General features: G+C 45.2%; 1 protein-coding gene across 2 annotated transcripts in view; it reads right to left on the bottom strand.

Annotated features, from left to right (window-relative positions):
• LOC143279807 (uncharacterized) overlaps nt 1-17,500 on the bottom strand; it is a 61,490-nt gene that overhangs the window by 43,927 nt on the left and 63 nt on the right. For both annotated transcript variants that reach the window (XM_076583995.1, XM_076583996.1), the window contains exons 1-2: nt 17,374-17,500; nt 15,827-15,975 (exon numbers count right to left, since the gene is read on the bottom strand). The exon at nt 17,374-17,500 is cut by the window's right edge. In XM_076583995.1, the coding sequence (XP_076440110.1) occupies nt 15,827-15,916 (90 nt within the window). In that variant the 5' untranslated portion in view covers nt 15,917-15,975; nt 17,374-17,500. The remainder of the gene's footprint in view (nt 1-15,826; nt 15,976-17,373) is intronic.

The following is a 17,500-nucleotide window of genomic DNA, read 5'->3' as shown; positions in this document are numbered from 1 at the left end:
GCAAGAAAAGAATTAGCAATAAGGTTAGGAAAAAAAAAAAAAAAAAGAAGAAAAGGCCAAATACAGACGGTTTCTGGACAGCATTCAACATTCATACATGTAACCAAAGACAGAATCTCTCTCTCTCTCTCTCCCTCCACATACACACGGTCTTTAATATAACCATACCACTGAAATTCATACGTACCGACACCAGACACTTTGAGAACCGCTAACAGGTATAACTTTCACGCTCAAAAGAAAAAAAAAAATCTGGCCCATAAAAGATCTGAAAGGACTTCCTGACATTTAAAAAAAAAAATTATTTATTTATTTTTTATATTATATTTTCTTCTTTTTTTTTATGCACAGCAGAATGGACGATTGGTACATACCTGTCTTTGTGATTATCATCATCCTCTACCCCCCCATAGGCTATTCATTTCCATCATCTCCATCAGTCAGATGAAAACCCCAATGTTCGCTTCGGCTTGCCCGATTATTCCGCCTGGATGACCACACGTACGAACGTACATTCACGTACGCGCGCGCGCGCACTCGCTCGCTCGCTTGCTCGCGAGAGACAGAGAGAGAGAGAGAGAGAGAGAGACAGAGTCAGATAAAGAGACAGAGACAGAAAGACAGGTGACAGATGAAGGGAGAGAGACAGAGAGAGAGAGAGAGGGGGGAGGGAGAGAGAGAGAGAGAGAGAGAGAGGGGGGAGGGAGGAGAGAGAGAGAGGGGGAGGGAGAGAGACAGAGAGAGAGAGAGAGAGGGAGGGAGGGAGAGAGACAGAGAGAGAGAGAGAGAGAGAGAGAGAGAGAGGGAGGGAGGGAGGGAGGGAGAGAAGAGACACACACAGAGAGAGAGAGAGAGAGAGAGAGAGAGAGAGAGAGAGAGAGAGAGAGACGTAACCTGGATGCCGACAGTGAAACAATACCGAACAGAGGAGGAATTTTGTTCCATGCCCCGTTACGTGACACAAACCGGTGATTAAAGGCATTCCCTTAAACTGTTCATTCAGAAGAGGGGGGGGGGGGAGCTGTATGGTGAGCTGGGGGGGAAACAGGGCAGATGAAGGGAGGTGTCAAAGGATATCAACAACTTGGCAACTTGTTCACACTGGGACGGGCGCAATAGCCGAGTGGTTAAAGCGTTGGACTGTCAATCTGAGGGTCCCGGGTTCGAATCACGGTGACGGCGCCTGGTGGGTAAAGGGTGGAGATTTTTACGATCTCCCAGGTCAACATATGTGCAGACCTGCTAGTGCCTGAACCCCCTTCGTGTGTATATGCAAGCAGAAGATCAAATACGCACGTTAAAAGATCCTGTAATCCATGTCAGCGATCGGTGGGTTATGGAAACAAGAACATACCCAGCATGCACACCTCCGAAAACGGGAGTATGGCTGCCTTCATGGCGGGGTAAAAACGGTCATACACGTAAAAGCCCACTCGTGTGCATACGAGTGAACGCAGAAGAAGAAGGAGAAGAAGAAGTTGACACTGGTGTGGCGTTTGTCTGGCTCAGTTCTGGTTGTATCCATCCCCTCCTGCTTATTTTCTATCAAATAATTTATCAGCTATTTATTTATTTATTTTGCACTGATGCTGTCACAGGAAACAAGCGTACCAAGCACTGGATCGAACAGCACTTAATGGAAACATTAGAATTACTTCTAATTCATGTGTGTGTGTGTGTGTGTGTGTGTGGTGTGTTCACGTTATCTTAGCGGTTTTTATTCCTTCTCGATTCATTCAATCAGCAGTAATTTCACACCCTTGTCATAAGGTTGTACTGAAAGAGGCAACAGCGTCAAAAGATTATCAAACCGTCTCCCTAGTGGGAGACAGACAGATCGAGACAGACGGCGACTCGGAAGACAACACACTCGATGTGTTTGCACACGCCAGTCAGTAGGGGAAAGAACCCCGCAGTCATGTAGTCTCCCCTCCTTCTCCTTCCTCCTCCTGTTCTCTAACACACCAACGCGTTCAATATGAATTTCGCGGCCTGTATATATGATAGTTTCCCCTTCTTCTTCTATCTGCCATAATTTGAAGGCAATCTTGCATCAGTGGTGCAGCTATCAAGCTACCGTTTTATTGATCTCCTGGCTTGTTGATGCTCCGCTGGCTGATTCGTTGGCTTTTCATTTATAGGATTCAACAACAGCTGTTTATCGCTGTTGCTGTTGGCTTCGACTGGCCTCGCTCCCTCTCTCCCTCTCTCTCTCTAAGGCGATGGATGGTAGAGGGGGGAAAAAAACTGTCCAATTCAAGATGCATTCATCAACACTGTCGAATTCAAAACGATCCTATATATGGACTCTGTGTGTGTGTGTGTGTGTGTGTGTGTGTGTGTGTGTGTGTGCATGCGCGCGTGTGTGTGTGTCAAGGGTGGTGGATAACGTCCGCGCACGTGAGAGAGAGAGAGAGAGAGAGAGAGAGAGAGATGGGGTGGGGGAGGAGGTGGGGATGAGAGACGTTTTATTTACCAGGCCTTGGCCTGTTGTGAAAAACAAAACAAAACAAAAAAACCCCAAAAACCTGAACTTATTATACCTGTCAGTTCTCTCTCTCTCTCACACACGCACACACAATAAAACATTAAAAAAAAAAACGGGGCATTAATAACATGAATAAATCACACTGAAGCCGCTTTGCGTGTGCTGCCGTCTGGGAGAAGAGAAGGGAGGTAATTCCACGCTGGGCGGCGCTGCCATCCAGCCTCTTCATCTTCCGAGTGCCTGGTTCCTCCTGCCGGTAACCCCCAACCCCCTCCCTCCCCCCCAACCCCCCCCTTTCCCCCTACACACACACACACACACACCATCCTCCTCAACCACTACCACCACCCTCCTCACGGCTACCGTGACACAGTTTGCTTTTATTTTCCCTCAGTTCTCTTCTGACTCTTTTCTCAGTCACACCCACACACCGTTTGGTTTCCCCAAACTTCGTTTCAGAACCCCTCCCTCCCCTCGCCCCCCGCAACCCCCCCCACCACCACCACCCCCCAGCGCCGCCCCTAGCCCTCTCCCCTCCCCTCTCCCCCCCCCCCCACCTCCACTTCCCCCACCCTGCCAAACCTCATCCACTCTCACCTCTCCCAAGTCACAGTTTTGGATTTCCCGGAGGCGCCGAGGCAGAATGGGTTTGGGGACTTAAAGACTTCTCAATACATCCAGTGTTCAGAGCCCTGTTGTTTCGGCATGGAGTTGTGGGACTACTTGGGAGAGGAACCTTTAATTTTTGTGTGTTTTTTTTCTTCTAATTAACCACCACCACCCCCACCCCCCCCCCCCCCCAAAAAAAAAAATAAAAAAATTCTATTTTATTTTATTTAGTACTCGATGTTCCTCAGTCCAGCCAGTGTGTGTGAACGGGGTTCTCCTGGGCTGACTGTGATCGGGGAAAGTTCAAGGTTCAAGGTTCAAGGGGCGGAAGGTGAGGACAGGGACCTGGTTTTCCTGTGTCGATCCCCTCACACAGTGGATGCCAGTTCAAGACACCGGTGGCCGTTTTTTTTTTTTAAAAAAAAAAAAAAAAAAGGAAAAGAGCTATGGAATCATTTAACCATTAACATTTCTTATCAATTTCTTTCTCATGTTCACGTGGCTTCGTGTGTGTGTGTGTGTGTGTGTGTGTGTGTGTGTGTGTATTCACGTTGCAACACTGATGACGCAAAATGCCACAACTGTCCACGACACCACATCATTTCAATTCAGACTTTCTTCAGTTTTTCGCTGATGGCTTTGTCCAAGGATATTAAAAATACGACAAGCCTCAGACTTCTGTTTTTTCGCTGATGTCTTTGTCCAAGGATATTAAAAATACGACAAGCCTCAGACTTCTGTTTTTTCGCTGATGTCTGTGTCGAGGGATATTAAAAATACGACAAGCCTCAGACTTACTTCAGTTTTTCGCTGATGTGTTTGTCCAAGGATATTAAAAATACGGCGAGCCTCAGACATACTTCAGTTTTTTCGCTGATGTCTTTGTCGAGGGATATTAAAAATACGGCGAGCCTCAGACATACTTCAGTTTTTCGCTGATGTCTTTGTCGAGGGATATTAAAAATACGGCGAGCCTCAGACATACTTCAGTTTTTCGCTGATGTGTTTGTCCAAGGATATTAAAAATACGACAAGCCTCAGACTTCTGTTTTTTCGCTGATGTCTTTGTCGAGGGATATTAAAAATACAAGCCTCAGACTTACTTCAGTTTTTCGCTGATGTGTTTGTCCAAGGATATTAAAAATACGACAAGCCTCAGACTTCTGTTTTTTCGCTGATGTCTTTGTCGAGGGATATTAAAAATACAAGCCTCAGACTTACTTCTGTTTTTTCGCTGATGTCTTTGTGGAAGGATATTAAAAATACGACAAGCCTCAGACTTACTTCTGTTTTTTCGCTGATGTCTTTGTCGAGGGATATTAAAAATACGGCGAGCCTCAGACATATTTCAGTTTTTTCGCTGATGTCTTTGTCGAGGGATATTAAAATACGGCGAGCCTCAGACATACTTCAGTTTTTCGCTGATGTGTTTGTCCAAGGATATTAAAAATACGACAAGCCTCAGACTTCTGTTTTTTCGCTGATGTCTTTGTCGAGGGATATTAAAAATACGACAAGCCTCAGACTTACTTCTGTTTTTTCGCTGATGTCTTTGTGGAAGGATATTAAAAATACGACAAGCCTCAGATTTTTACTTCTGTTTTTTCGCTGATGTCTTTGTGGAAGGATATTAAAAATACGACAAGCCTCAGACTTACTTCTGTTTTTTCGCTGATGTCTTTGTGGAAGGATATTAAAAATACGACAAGCCTCAGACTTACTTCTGTTTTTTCGCTGATGTCTTTGTGGAAGGATATTAAAAATACGACAAGCCTCAGACTTACTTCTGTTTTTTCGCTGATGTCTTTGTGGAAGGATATTAAATGTGGAAGGATATTAAAAATACGGCGAGCCTGTGGCTTGACGCCGGCACTGTACAGAGAAGGATCTTGTTTAAACAGAAACTGTCAGTGGAGGTGGTCGTGTGCAGGACTAAAAGAACTCGAAGAACTTTGTAACTTAGCCTCTCTCTCTCTTTTTATTATTATCATTTTTTTTTTTAACAGAAACAAAAGAGAAAGAGAGAGAGAGAAAAAAAAAGTAATGTCCCATTTCAACGTCTTAAATCATTGCACCTACTGGTTACATTTTCATGGTTTGTGGGACCAAAAACGGAAAAAAAACACAACAAGATGGTGGCACGTTGGTTTAGTGACTGAATCCAACAGAAAAATTGTGAGTAAAATAACGCTGAAAATGGGTTCCAACATCTACCAATGGAAATATCGTTTCATACACGCATTAAAAACAACAACAACAACAACAAAAAAACTGGTAAAATAGTTTCCTGAATATAGGATGCTAATATAGGACTTAACCCCCCACCCCACCCCCACCAAAGAAAAAAAAAATCTGAAAAGATTAAAAACACCTCTGGGAGCGAGCAGCAAGCAAGCAATAAACCCGAGACGGAGATCTCCATGACCACCAGTCCAGTTGTTTCCGTTACCCATTATTTTACTGACGGTAACCCGAGGCACGCGCACACACACGCACACACTCGTTGCTTTAGTTTTCCCCTTTGCCTAATTGTTTACGCCACAACTGACACGAAAAACAAAACGAAACGAAACGAAACTACTACAGGAAGAACTTGTCTGGAACTTTCTCCTCCATGAACCAGAATCTGATGCAGTTTTTGTGCCCCCCCCCCCCCTCTCTCTCTCTCTCTCTCTTAATAATCAATGGCTGTTTGATTCATACATTATTACAAACTCCTGCACACACAGTCCAATCGGCTTTTCTTGCCGCTGTATCTTCTTGTGCACGTGCAGTGTGCGTCGTGCGTGTGTCGTCAGCTCGCTGCCGATCGTTAAAGCTTGCCGGAGACGGGTCGTCGCCTCACCACTTTTTTTTTATTTTTTAATATTTTTTTTTTTAAATATTGTATTTGATAACAATTCATTATTTTTCTGAGCAACGTTTGACAGACAGCATGAACGGTTACCGACTGTGTCAAAACATCCTTGCCACACCTTGTTGGAAAGCACACACACAGCCCAACAGGAAACGCACATGCATTCGCTCGCGCGCGCGCGCGCGTACACACACACACACACACACACACTCACACACCACACACACAAACACACACCACACACACACAATCATTTCAGAGACGCGCGAATATGCAAGCAAACCGAACAGTCTTACACCATTTGAAGACACCAGAACTACGTTAACGAAGCATTTTCCAATGCAAACCAAACCGACAGACCAAAGTCTAATCGAGTAAAATACATAATAATCCATAACATTGTGCTATTCTGAACGTGCCGTCTAATTCACCACCACAATAAACAGATGCGTAAATAAAGAAACAGCCACATGCACAATGACCCCCCCTACTAAAATAACTCATACTGTGTGCACAGAACAGGCAAGGCGAAGACCTACACTGGCCCTGAAACAGTCACAATGAACAACCCGCAGTTTGGGAATGCTAACAAACAGATTAAATTGGAGTATTCAGGGGCCAAATCTAGAAAGCCGCTATGATGAACGGGTCTTCAAGGCAGAAACTGTGAAAGGATGAGTCAATTAACAGAGAAACCTTTCTCCTCAGAAACACGCACGCACGCACGCATGCACGCCCGCACACAATACAAACACTGTCTCTGATCTGCATGCACATTCACTTCACACGCACATGCACGCGCGCGCTCGCACGCTTGCACACCAATAATAATAATGATGATAATAATAAACAACTAACAAACTGACAAAACGGAGATTGAGCAACAAAAACAGACGGAAATCAATTGAGTGCTCTCTGATGGTTTTTTGTTTTTTTTTGTTTTTTTTTTCGTACAACAGTGATTTCAATCTGGTGGTTGAAGTGAGAACAGCTGACGGGCACTCCAGCCAGTTCTCACAGCAAGCAACCCCCATTCACACTGTCGAGACAGAGTACGGTGGGAGAAAAAACACTGTACGAAGGGACGAGGTGGGGTGTGGTGTGGTGTGGTGTGATGTGGTGTGGTGTGTTGGGGGTGCAGGCACAATCCGGTTTGTCACATGCCCGCTATGTTGTTATCAATATACTGCACTGCTCGCGGAAGTTTACACGACAGCTGCGATATATATATATATATATATATATATATAAAGAGAAAGAGAGACAGACAGAGAGAGAGAGAGAGAGAGATACAATCCCCTCAACCCCCCCCCCCCTCCCCCCGCTCCATTCCACCCCTTTCTCATTCTCTGGGAGGATGCAATGTTATAATGCTAAACCCATTATCCTGATAAAACATAATATGTTAAACAAATTCTGGTTCCCATAATCACCCGACGTCACGCACTCAGGCACACACGTCACCCCCCCCCCCCCCCCCCCCCCCCCGGTTCCCCCCGCCCTCACAAATCCAGTATATCCCGCTGTCTAGTGTTACTGTATCAATCATTTATAATTGCTCATATTCCCACCATAAAAAAAACAACAACAAAAAGCAGATAGCTCGATTCACACTCCTTTAGCCGTTGGTGTTTCTTTGTTGTTGTTTTTTTTTTGTGTGTGTGTATTTGTTTGTTTTCCCCTCCAACAGCTGCCGGTGAATTCATTACGCTCAACCTGGAAGCGTCTGCACAGTGTTTGTGTATCCGGTCTCTTCAATCAAGTCGTTGTCCTGCCTGTTTCGGAATAGGCCTGACGTAAACAGGAGCCCCCTACAAGTAAGGGTGGGGGTGGGGGGGGGGGGGGGGGGGGGGGGGGGGGGAGCACTAAAAGCACACACACACACATACACACAGAAAAGAAAAGAAAAGAAGAAAAGAAAAGAAAAAACCCAAAAAACCAGCTGCTTCTCAATTCGGTGAATGGCCAGTGAATCGATCTTGATTCTAACTGACGTCCTTCAATGCAGCATACTTGACTGTAAAAACTACCACTGGTGTGTCTTTCATATATATATATATATAATTGCTTTCTTAATCTTTATTTTATGGGAGAACAGAAGAAGAAGAAAACAGAGAAAAGAGAATGGAAGAGAAGAGATGAGAGAGAGAGAGAGAGAGAGAGAGAGAGAGAGAGAGAGAGAGAGAACAAGAAAAAGTCAAAATCGAAACTGAAACCAGACCAGTCCAAACAGCAGAACACTCCTCCTGTATTCGCGGAAAACGGGAACTTTTCCTTAGAGGGGGGGGGGGGGGGGGGGGGGGAGGGAAAGGGTTGGGGGTGAAGAGAAGGGGGGGGGGGGCAGGACAAAGGAGGGGGGGGGGGTGAGGTGCGGGGTGAGGAGGGCGAGAGAGAGAGAGAGAGAGAGAGAGAGAGAGAGATTGCGAGAATTGGTTTCTCATTTTTTCTCTTTTTTTGGGGGGAGGGGGGGGGGGGTATTGTGCATTTTGCATTCTTATTAAGCAAACAAGACTTTGCCATTTGTGGAGGGGTGTGAGTGCACACAGTACAACCAGCTTCAACTTTACCACATCATCAGATCTTCACAGTATAATGCTATTATTCCGTCATCAGGACAGCGCCATTTCTTTTTTATCTCATCAAACGCTTTATATACTTGTACTTGTAAATAAAGATACGAGTTCGTTTTTTTTTTTGTTTGTGTGTGTGTGTGTGTGTGTGTGTGTGTGTGTGTGTGTGTGTGTGTGTGTGTACAGTTTCATTATTTCCAGAGAACATCGAACACCTAAATCTGAAGACAGAGAGAGAGAGAGAGAGAGAGAGAGAGAGAGAGAGAGAGAGAGAGAGAGAGAGAGAGACAGACAGACAGACAGACAGAGACAGAGAGAGAGACAGAGAGAGAGAGACAGAGAGAGACAGAGACAGAGAGAGAGAGAGACACACACACACACAGAGACACACAGAGAGAGAGAGAGAGAGAGAGAGAGAGAGAGAGGAAAGACATGAAAGGAGAGGGAGAGAGGGTGAGGGAGAGGGAGAACGGAAGCTGCGAAGCTCATAATATGCGTGTCGTGTTACAACACACATACACACACACACACACACAGGGACGCATATAAAAAACAAAACAAACGTGCAACCCGATAGGTTTAGCCGATTTATAACGTTATTTTTCTTCCTTGTCTTTTTATTTTTATCTTTTTATTTTTTTTAAAGCAGCGCTTGTTGCGTTTTTCTCTCGTTTTCAATTCGTCGAGGCATGACAGCTTGTGTACGAACCCCCGACAATTTTGATTTCAAACCGTCAACTGAACTTTCACTGTACGTGTTATACTACACTCAAGATCATGCGCTTCTAGACGGATTCAGAGGTAGGCATTCAGTATGTAACTACTGTGTTCACCTCCATTTTACACTACAGTCCTCTTACTTTTCTGGTCACCTTTTGTTTTGCAAGCACACACCCTCCTCTCTCTCTCTCTCTATCACACACACACGCACACGCACGAACGTACGCACGAACGCACGCACGCGCACACACACACACACACACACACACGCACGCACGCACGCACGCACACACACACACACACACACACACAGAGAATGAGTCTGACCAAAGCAAACAAATATTACAATTCAGACGTGAACTATCATTTCCCTCAGGCAGTGTGCGCCACTAACAGTCACGGACATCCGGAATCTAATCGTTATTTTTATCTTCTTTTTTTTCTTTTTTTTCCCCCCAATACCGTCTTCACGTTTCTCCTGCACTGCGAGGGAGAGAGAGAGAGAGAGAGAGACAGACAGACAGACAGACAGAGAGAGAGTGCGTGTGTGTGTGTGTGTATGTGTGCGCCCGCACGCGCCTCTGTGCATGTGTTGTATCTGTGCGTGCGCGCGCGCGCGCGCCTGTGTGTGTGAGCGCGGGCACTGATTTACAGCGACATGGAGCAAAGTGACACTGCTTTTTATTTCAGGGATATTTGTGGACCTTGACTGTGTGTGATAGAGAGAGAGAGAGGGGGGGAGAGAGAGATGGGAAAAGGACGGCATGTGACGAAAGCAAATTACAGGGGTGTCGTGTGGTGAAGAATCCGACCCTTCGACTGAAACCAGTTCAGGATTATGCACTGGCAGCACGGAGCTTCAAGTTCGAATCCCGACAACAACGCTCAGAGGATCAGTACAAAGAGACGACAGTGTGTTTTCCCCGAGGATTAAAAACGAAGAGAGAGAGAGAGAGAGAGTAGTTGGAAGTCGACTGAACGCCACTCAACGTTTCAAGGGTTTAACGGGTCTAAACGGAAATAACAAAACCATTAGCCCAGTGTCTTGTAAATGCCAGGTTTTCTTCGTATGCATTATTTCGGTGGTGGTTGTTGTTTTGTTCTTTTTTCCGGTTTGTTGTTGTTGTTGTTTTTCCTCCTCTTTAACCATGCATTCACAAAACACTATATATATACGCACGTATGCCCGCGCGAAGCGCGCCACACGCGGAAGCCTAATATCACGTACTGCAAAAACAAACAAACAAAAAAACTCCAAAATAATGAACGAACTAACGTGCGCTTGCATAAACACCCCCCTCCCCACCTCCCCCGCCACACACACACACACACACACACGACAGCGATATGGATTTTCTTTCACAGTCCCCCCAACCCCACCCCACCTCAGAAAAAAAAAAAAAAAATCAACAGATGTTTAACACTGTGCTTTGCAAATGGGTGCATGAGCAATAGAGCCTGCAGACTTGAAGCATTCACACTGCACAACACTGAGCACTCTGCATACAGGAGACTCAGGGTTTCCACACTGAAATCACCACGTTACCTCCACAGTCACATGGAAAAGTGCGCCACCCTCCGTATCTTCCACCCACAAAGACCTGATTTCAGACTCAACTCATGGCTGATATTCAGAGAGAAGAACTCAGAAGCAAAAAAGCACCCTGTGCCTGTGGGGTATGACGACGTCCCCCCAGTAAAATATCACCGTGCTGGGGGTCCTTTTCACCCTGTGCTCAGTTCACAGATTATATCTGATGACTGTACAGACAGGTTTCACATTAATGGCGGATAACAGTATTGTTTCAGCTTTGAGGGTTTCATGAAACCAGCCTGATCGGTCCCTTTTGTTTTTTTATGGCGGAAAACATCGGGCTTTCCTGTGTAATCCCGAGCGAAGAGCGCGCGCGCGCGCACACACACACACACACACACACACACACGTACACACGCACACTCATTGAAGTGAAAACAGGCAGTGCAATACGAACGAGCGACTGCGTTAAAGCCACAACAAACACTACAACTTGTTAACACACTACAACTAACACTGCAGTACCAAGGAACGTTGTGCGTTTCGTTTGTCGTGTCACTTTCTCCCAGCTCGTCAAAACAGGAAGGATGCTAGTTCTTTCCAGTGTCAAAGGCGAGAGACGGGGGAGGGGGGTGGGGAGAGAGAGAGAGAGAGAGAGAGAGAGAGAGAGCTGTATGGAGGGTTGAGTGGATGACAAAGAGAGTGAGACAAGGCTGGTGGGTTGCAAACACTAACCTTCATACAAACTTGTTTACATCTCCATGGGTGCAAAACGGAGGGATAAACAGACACACACACACACACACACACAGATCGAGGGAGAGAGGGACAAGGGTGGTCGGGAAATGGGATGGACGTGGCAGCAATATTGAATCATAAACATATCAAATCCCGTCAGTTAGACGTTTCCTTCTGTTCATTCCATGAAAAATAAATTTCGACAAATTCTGGTAATATATCTCGATTTTTTTTTTTTTTTTTTTTTTTTTTTTTTTTTACCTGAGTAGTGTTCCAAAATCAGTTATGTTGTCATTCAGAAATGTTTCTCTGATGTCCCTGTGTGCACTCAAATAGTACATGTCTTTCATTTTCAATGCGAGATTTACAACTCAAATAGTACATGTCTTTCATTTTCAATGCGAGATTTACAGCATAAACACACCTTTTTATCTGTTGAATCGCTGTATCGGTGTAAGTTATTATTAACTGGCAATACATTCAATCTCAGTTGTGTGATTGCTACTCTGTAACAACCCTACACGTCAATACTTGAGATGTATGCTTCTTTTTCAAAAACAGTTTTAAACGACGTGTAGCTCATATATCTGTCACTGTCTCTCAAGGATCCAGTGATGGACGGAGGGAGAGAGTGAAGGAATGCGAGGAACAGGGAAAACAGAAGACAGCAAAAAGAAAATGGGCATACAGAGACAATCACTGTGTGAGTGCGCGCGTGTGTGTGTCGGAGGGACGGTGGGGATGGGGGTGGGGGTGGGGGGGGGCGGGGGGGAGGGGCAGGGAGGGAGGTTCGTTCATGGAGTAATACGAATATGCCTTACCAAAACTACATCCATATCAAAAGATACGAGTTGAAAGAGAGCGAGCAAACTTCTGCATGCGCGTGCGTGTGTGCATGCGTGCACGAGACAGTTACAGGATGAAACAAACAAAAAAGGTTAATGAGCATGCACGCATGCGTGTGTGTGTGTGTGTGTGTGTGTGTGCCGTACTGTACAACAGCTTAAAAATACCACGCACGCACACTCGCACACAAACGCGCACGCACGCGCGCGCGCGCACCCACCCACACACACTCACTGCCACAAATGCATGACCAAGTGGCACACGCCATGTCTTGTTTCATCTTAGGCTCAAATTAGGTCAATACGCAACGCCCAGTCACTTTCACTTTCCTTTCCAACTCCTCAGAAATATATTCCTGTGTTGCTGCTGTGTAAAAGTACAATATATAGATCGCACGCGCGTGTGTGTGTGTGTGTGTGTTTACTCCGCTCCTCTTCTGACACCCACATGCTTATGATCCCCCCCCCCCCCCCCTGCTTGAACCAAAAAGTATGGCCAACGCAGTTATTCATACCAAGCCCCCATTCTTTGGAATCAATTTCCTCAGCCTCTCCGTCACTCAACTTCGCTGCATTCTTTCAAATCCAGTCGGAAGACCCACCTTTTCCCCCTACTGAATAATTCTCAACAGCTCATCCCTTTCCAGTCTGAACTAAAATGACGATTAACAATCATGCATACACTTATCTAGAGAATAAAACGTATCCCGTGTCGTTCCTACTACAACCAGCACGAGAGGTCTGACTGCTTTAATTCAATGAGATTCGGAATGCTCGTATGACTCATTCAAACGCTATTCCCTTGGCCTCAATTGAGTTTTTTTTAATGATCGGATCGAGAAAGAGATCTCATTATTCTTAATATCGTTATTGTTATCATTATCATTATTAGCGTGATTATTAGCAATACCAGCATTGTTCTTATTACTATCATCTTGCTTTTCAATTAGCCCACGGCACTTTTTGTCTGTGGGGGGTGACAGGAGAATGGGAGTACATTGGATAACTTTCAGTTTCTTGTTTCTGATTCACGGGTGTTGGTGAGTGACTCAGTGGGCGTGTGTGGGCGTGTGTGTGTGTGTGTGTGTGTGGGCGTGTGTGTGTGTGTGTGTGTGTGTGTGTGTGTGTGTGTGCGTGTGTGTGTTACGTGTGACCCTGGTCACTTGTTGAGAGTTTTGGAGTACGTGGGGACGGGGTGGTGTCTACGGGTGGTGTATGTTAACTGGGAGTGTTCAGTTCAGTGCCTAAGACAGACAGGATGGGCAATTAACAGTCACAGACAGACAGTGGGGAGAGAGGGAGGGAGGGAGAGACAGGCAGAGAGAAACAGACAGACTGACAAACAGACAGAGACAGAGACAGAGAGACAGCCGTGGGACGGAAGCGGAGAGTGAAAATTTGCGAGGAGCAAAGCAGCAGCTGAGACTAACAGAAAACGGGCAAGCAGAGACTGTGTGTGTGTGTGTGTGTGTGTGTGTGTGTGTGTGTGTGTGTGTGTGTGTGTGTGTGTGTTTCTGTCAGTGTGTGTGTGTGTGTGTGTGTGTGTGTGTGTGTGTGTGTGTGTGTGTGTGCTTCTGTCAGTGTGTGTGTGTGTGTGTGTGTGTGTGTTTCTGTCAGTGTGTGTGTGTGTGTGTGTGTGTGTGTGTGTGTGTGTGTGTGTGTCAGTGTGTGTGTGATGCGTGCGCGTGCTCGCGGTGTAAACATCCGCGTAAAGACCGATTCTCCTCCCACCCCCCTTCCTCGCATGTGCGCGTGGGCCGTCACATGAATGCCATTGTCGCATTCCAGAAAGAAACTGCAGTGACTGTGTGTCCATGTGTCAGGGTTTTTCCCCGATAACCTCTCAAACTGATCACACTCCTCTGACAAATCTAAACACGAGGGATTCCTTCTTGCTCGAGCGGCCGCGCCGCTTATTTTCGCTTGCTGACTACAACTCCCTCAACGCGAAATGTTCTAAATTATTCCAACTGAACGTCGCCTCTCAACGGTTGTCAACTTTCATTTTTACAATTATCTCCCCCTTCTGTCCCTCCCCACACCCCCACACGCACACACACACTCGAGGGCCTCCAAAAAGTTGGCACAGACTTTACCAAACCAGCACACAGGTTTATTAACTTGTTCCGGGTACAGGAGATGGCGAACCAGCGGGGTGGGGTGGGGTGACTGTATTACATGCGTGTGCGAGGTGTATTGCATGCGGGCCTATGTGTGTCCATGGCCACTGACAGTAACGTGTTTATCTAGTTCCTTTTCTTCTACCACCACCCCTCGCCCGTCCCCCCCACACCCCCCCACCCGTCCCCCCAAATTCTTCCGCGGAGTCTTTGCGACCATCGCTAGTCAGTCATGACACGTATCGAACCGTCCCTCACCTCAAGTACACCCCCTTCTCCCTTCCCTACATTCGGCATCTTATCCCTCCCTCTCTTGTCTCTTTGAATGCAAGGGCCAGAGTGGGGGTGGGGAGACCGAGAAAGAGAGGGAGAGATGGGGGGGGGGGGGGGGGGGGGGGAGAGAGAAAGAGAGGAGGAGAGAGAGGAATAGACTGTGAGAGTGGGGGAGGGGGAGGGCAGGAGAGCTAGATGGAGGGGAGGAAGAGAGAGAGAGAGGGGGGAGGAGAGAGATGGATGTAAAGGGAGAGAAGGGAGAGAGAGTGTGTGTGTGTGTGTGTGAGAGAGAGAGAACGAGAGGGGTAGACAGGTTGAGAGAGAGAGAGAGAGAGAGGGGGGGGGTGTGGGGGTGGCAGGAGAGCTAGAGGGAGGGGAGGGAGAGAGGGGGGGAGAGGAAAGAGATGGACTGAAAAGGAGAGAGGGGAGAGAGAGTGTGTGTGTGAGAGAGAGAACGAGAGCGGTAGACAGGGAGAGAGAGAGGGAAGAGAGAGAGAGAGGAGAGAGAGAGAGAGAGGGAGGGAGAAAAAGAGGGGGTACACAGATTGAGAGAAAGAGGGGGCAGGAGAGAGAGAGAGAGAGAGAGAGAGAGAGGCAATGAGGTGAGAGCGAGACCAAAACAAATCTTAAAAATGGGGACTGATACATGAATGTTTATCTTTAAAAAAAAAATTTTTAAAAATCGTCACTTTTACGCTAGTAATCCGAGTAATCGACGATGTCCCCGACTGTTGACGTCAGCCTTGTGATGCACGCCACATGACGTCACAGCTCACAGCACCACTGACCGACACGCAGCGCTCAGCACACACCGTCATCCCAAAACACCAAGCAAACGGGAACACTGAGAAACACGATCATACACGAACGCATGCACGCACACGCACACACCCGCCCGCGGTCCACTGATCATAAGTATCATCACAGGACACACACACACACACACAGAGTTTCAGTTTCAGTTTCAGACACAGCATTCATGTAACTAAAAGCTCGCCAAAGACAAGCCGTGGAGAGAGGTTGACCAACCATAGACACTATAATAGATAGTAGTGTCTGTGGATCAACCAACCTTTTTGTTTTTGGGTGGTCTGCCTCTTCGAGCTGGTACGCCGCTTCCTCCAGGTTTGAGACTGTGTGGAGTTGAACCTTTCGTCTTCATTTTTTTTGTTTTTTTTTTCTCTCTCCTTCCTGTTTCGTTTTTGTGTGGCCCGGACTGACCTGAAATGACCACCATCCCACCATTTTAGTCAAGTAAAATTTATTTTATTGATTTGCTTATTCTTTAAAAAAAAAATTTTAATTTTTTTTTTTACTGATTTATCAAATTGCTTCATTTATTCATTCTTCGTTGGCTGGCAACTGATATCAACCCCGGGTTCATTTTCTTAAAAAAAAAAAAAAATCATTTCGAAAAAACAAAACAAACAAAAAACAAAAAAAAAAAAAAAAAAAGAAGAAAAAAAACCAAACAAAAACAAACAAACAAACCTCGTTTAAGTATCTAAATTAATTTATTGATGTCATTACTTCAATTATGTAACAATCACATTTAAAGTGGGGGTTTCACTGCCAGTGGGTTTTTTTTTTCTACTCAACTTCCAGTGTTGCATCTTTTATTCATTGAACATTCACATATACTTTTTGTATTCAATTGTTATATATTATTAACTATCAGTCATTCGGTTTTTTTTTTTTTAATCATTTACTTATTTCAAGCGTCAACTTTTAATACTGCCATTGATAATCCCATAACTGATTCTAAACTAAAAAAAAAAAAAAAAAAAATCTACCGTTTACCATTTACCTCAGTCTCTCTTTCTCTGATCTGAGAATGAAATGCAAATGAGAAATATGAAAATTATCGCAAATAAGAAATATGTAAATCAACAAAAAAAGTCTTTCTATAGTGTGAGTTAAACGTGCAATTTAAAATTTACAAAGTAAAAATTATATCTAAAATCTTCAATTTCTTACTTTAATCGATCACCTTTTTTTTTTTTTAATAGAAAAAAATACTGTCATCCAAATTCAGACAAACAAACCATATAATCTTTTAAAGATTTACTCAGTTATCAGGTGTTCCATAAGGCTTTTTTTCCTTTCTCCATGAAAAAAGGTAGCTTTAAAAAAACAACAACTGACACCATGTAAATATCAATATAGTGTTCGTTCTCAGCATAAAACAAAAGCGAAAAAACAACGAATAAGAATTCAAAACATATAGTCCCCCACCCCCATCTCTATTCGATCTGCACCAATTAATTTTAACAGTGACGATAACAAGACACTTTAACTCAGCCCTGCAGATAAATAGAGTAGGGTTTCCAAAAAAACAAATACACAAACAGAACGAATCAGCTTGTCGGACTCAGCAATATCCTTTCTAATGTTCGCCACTTGGCTTAAACTGCTTTTCATTTTGGTCTTCGCTTATTTTTCTCTACCAGTAGTTAAGCTGAGCTTTCTAGAAGAAAGCGCCAAAGCAGCAGTTGCCCTTTACCACAGTGAGTGAGTGAGACCACTACGCTGGCTGGCCCAGAGCCGAAACAGATCTACACACCACGCTTTCACTATGATCCATGTTAGCCAACGATCTCGATTATTCTTACTGCTTACTGAGAGTTTGACAGACGTTCACAGGCTCCAGTCGTCCAGTCCTGTCATCAGAGCTGTACGTTCGATTTTTCAAAGACTCTGGACTCGTCGTTTGATGGACTTTGAGTACGCTGAGGAAAAAAGTGTG

Source organism: Babylonia areolata, chromosome 3 (assembly GCF_041734735.1).
Source record: "Babylonia areolata isolate BAREFJ2019XMU chromosome 3, ASM4173473v1, whole genome shotgun sequence".
Lineage (NCBI taxonomy): Eukaryota > Metazoa > Mollusca > Gastropoda > Neogastropoda > Buccinidae > Babylonia > Babylonia areolata.
Note: the sequence above shows the minus strand (reverse complement) of the source record. Positions and strands in the feature narration are given on the sequence as shown.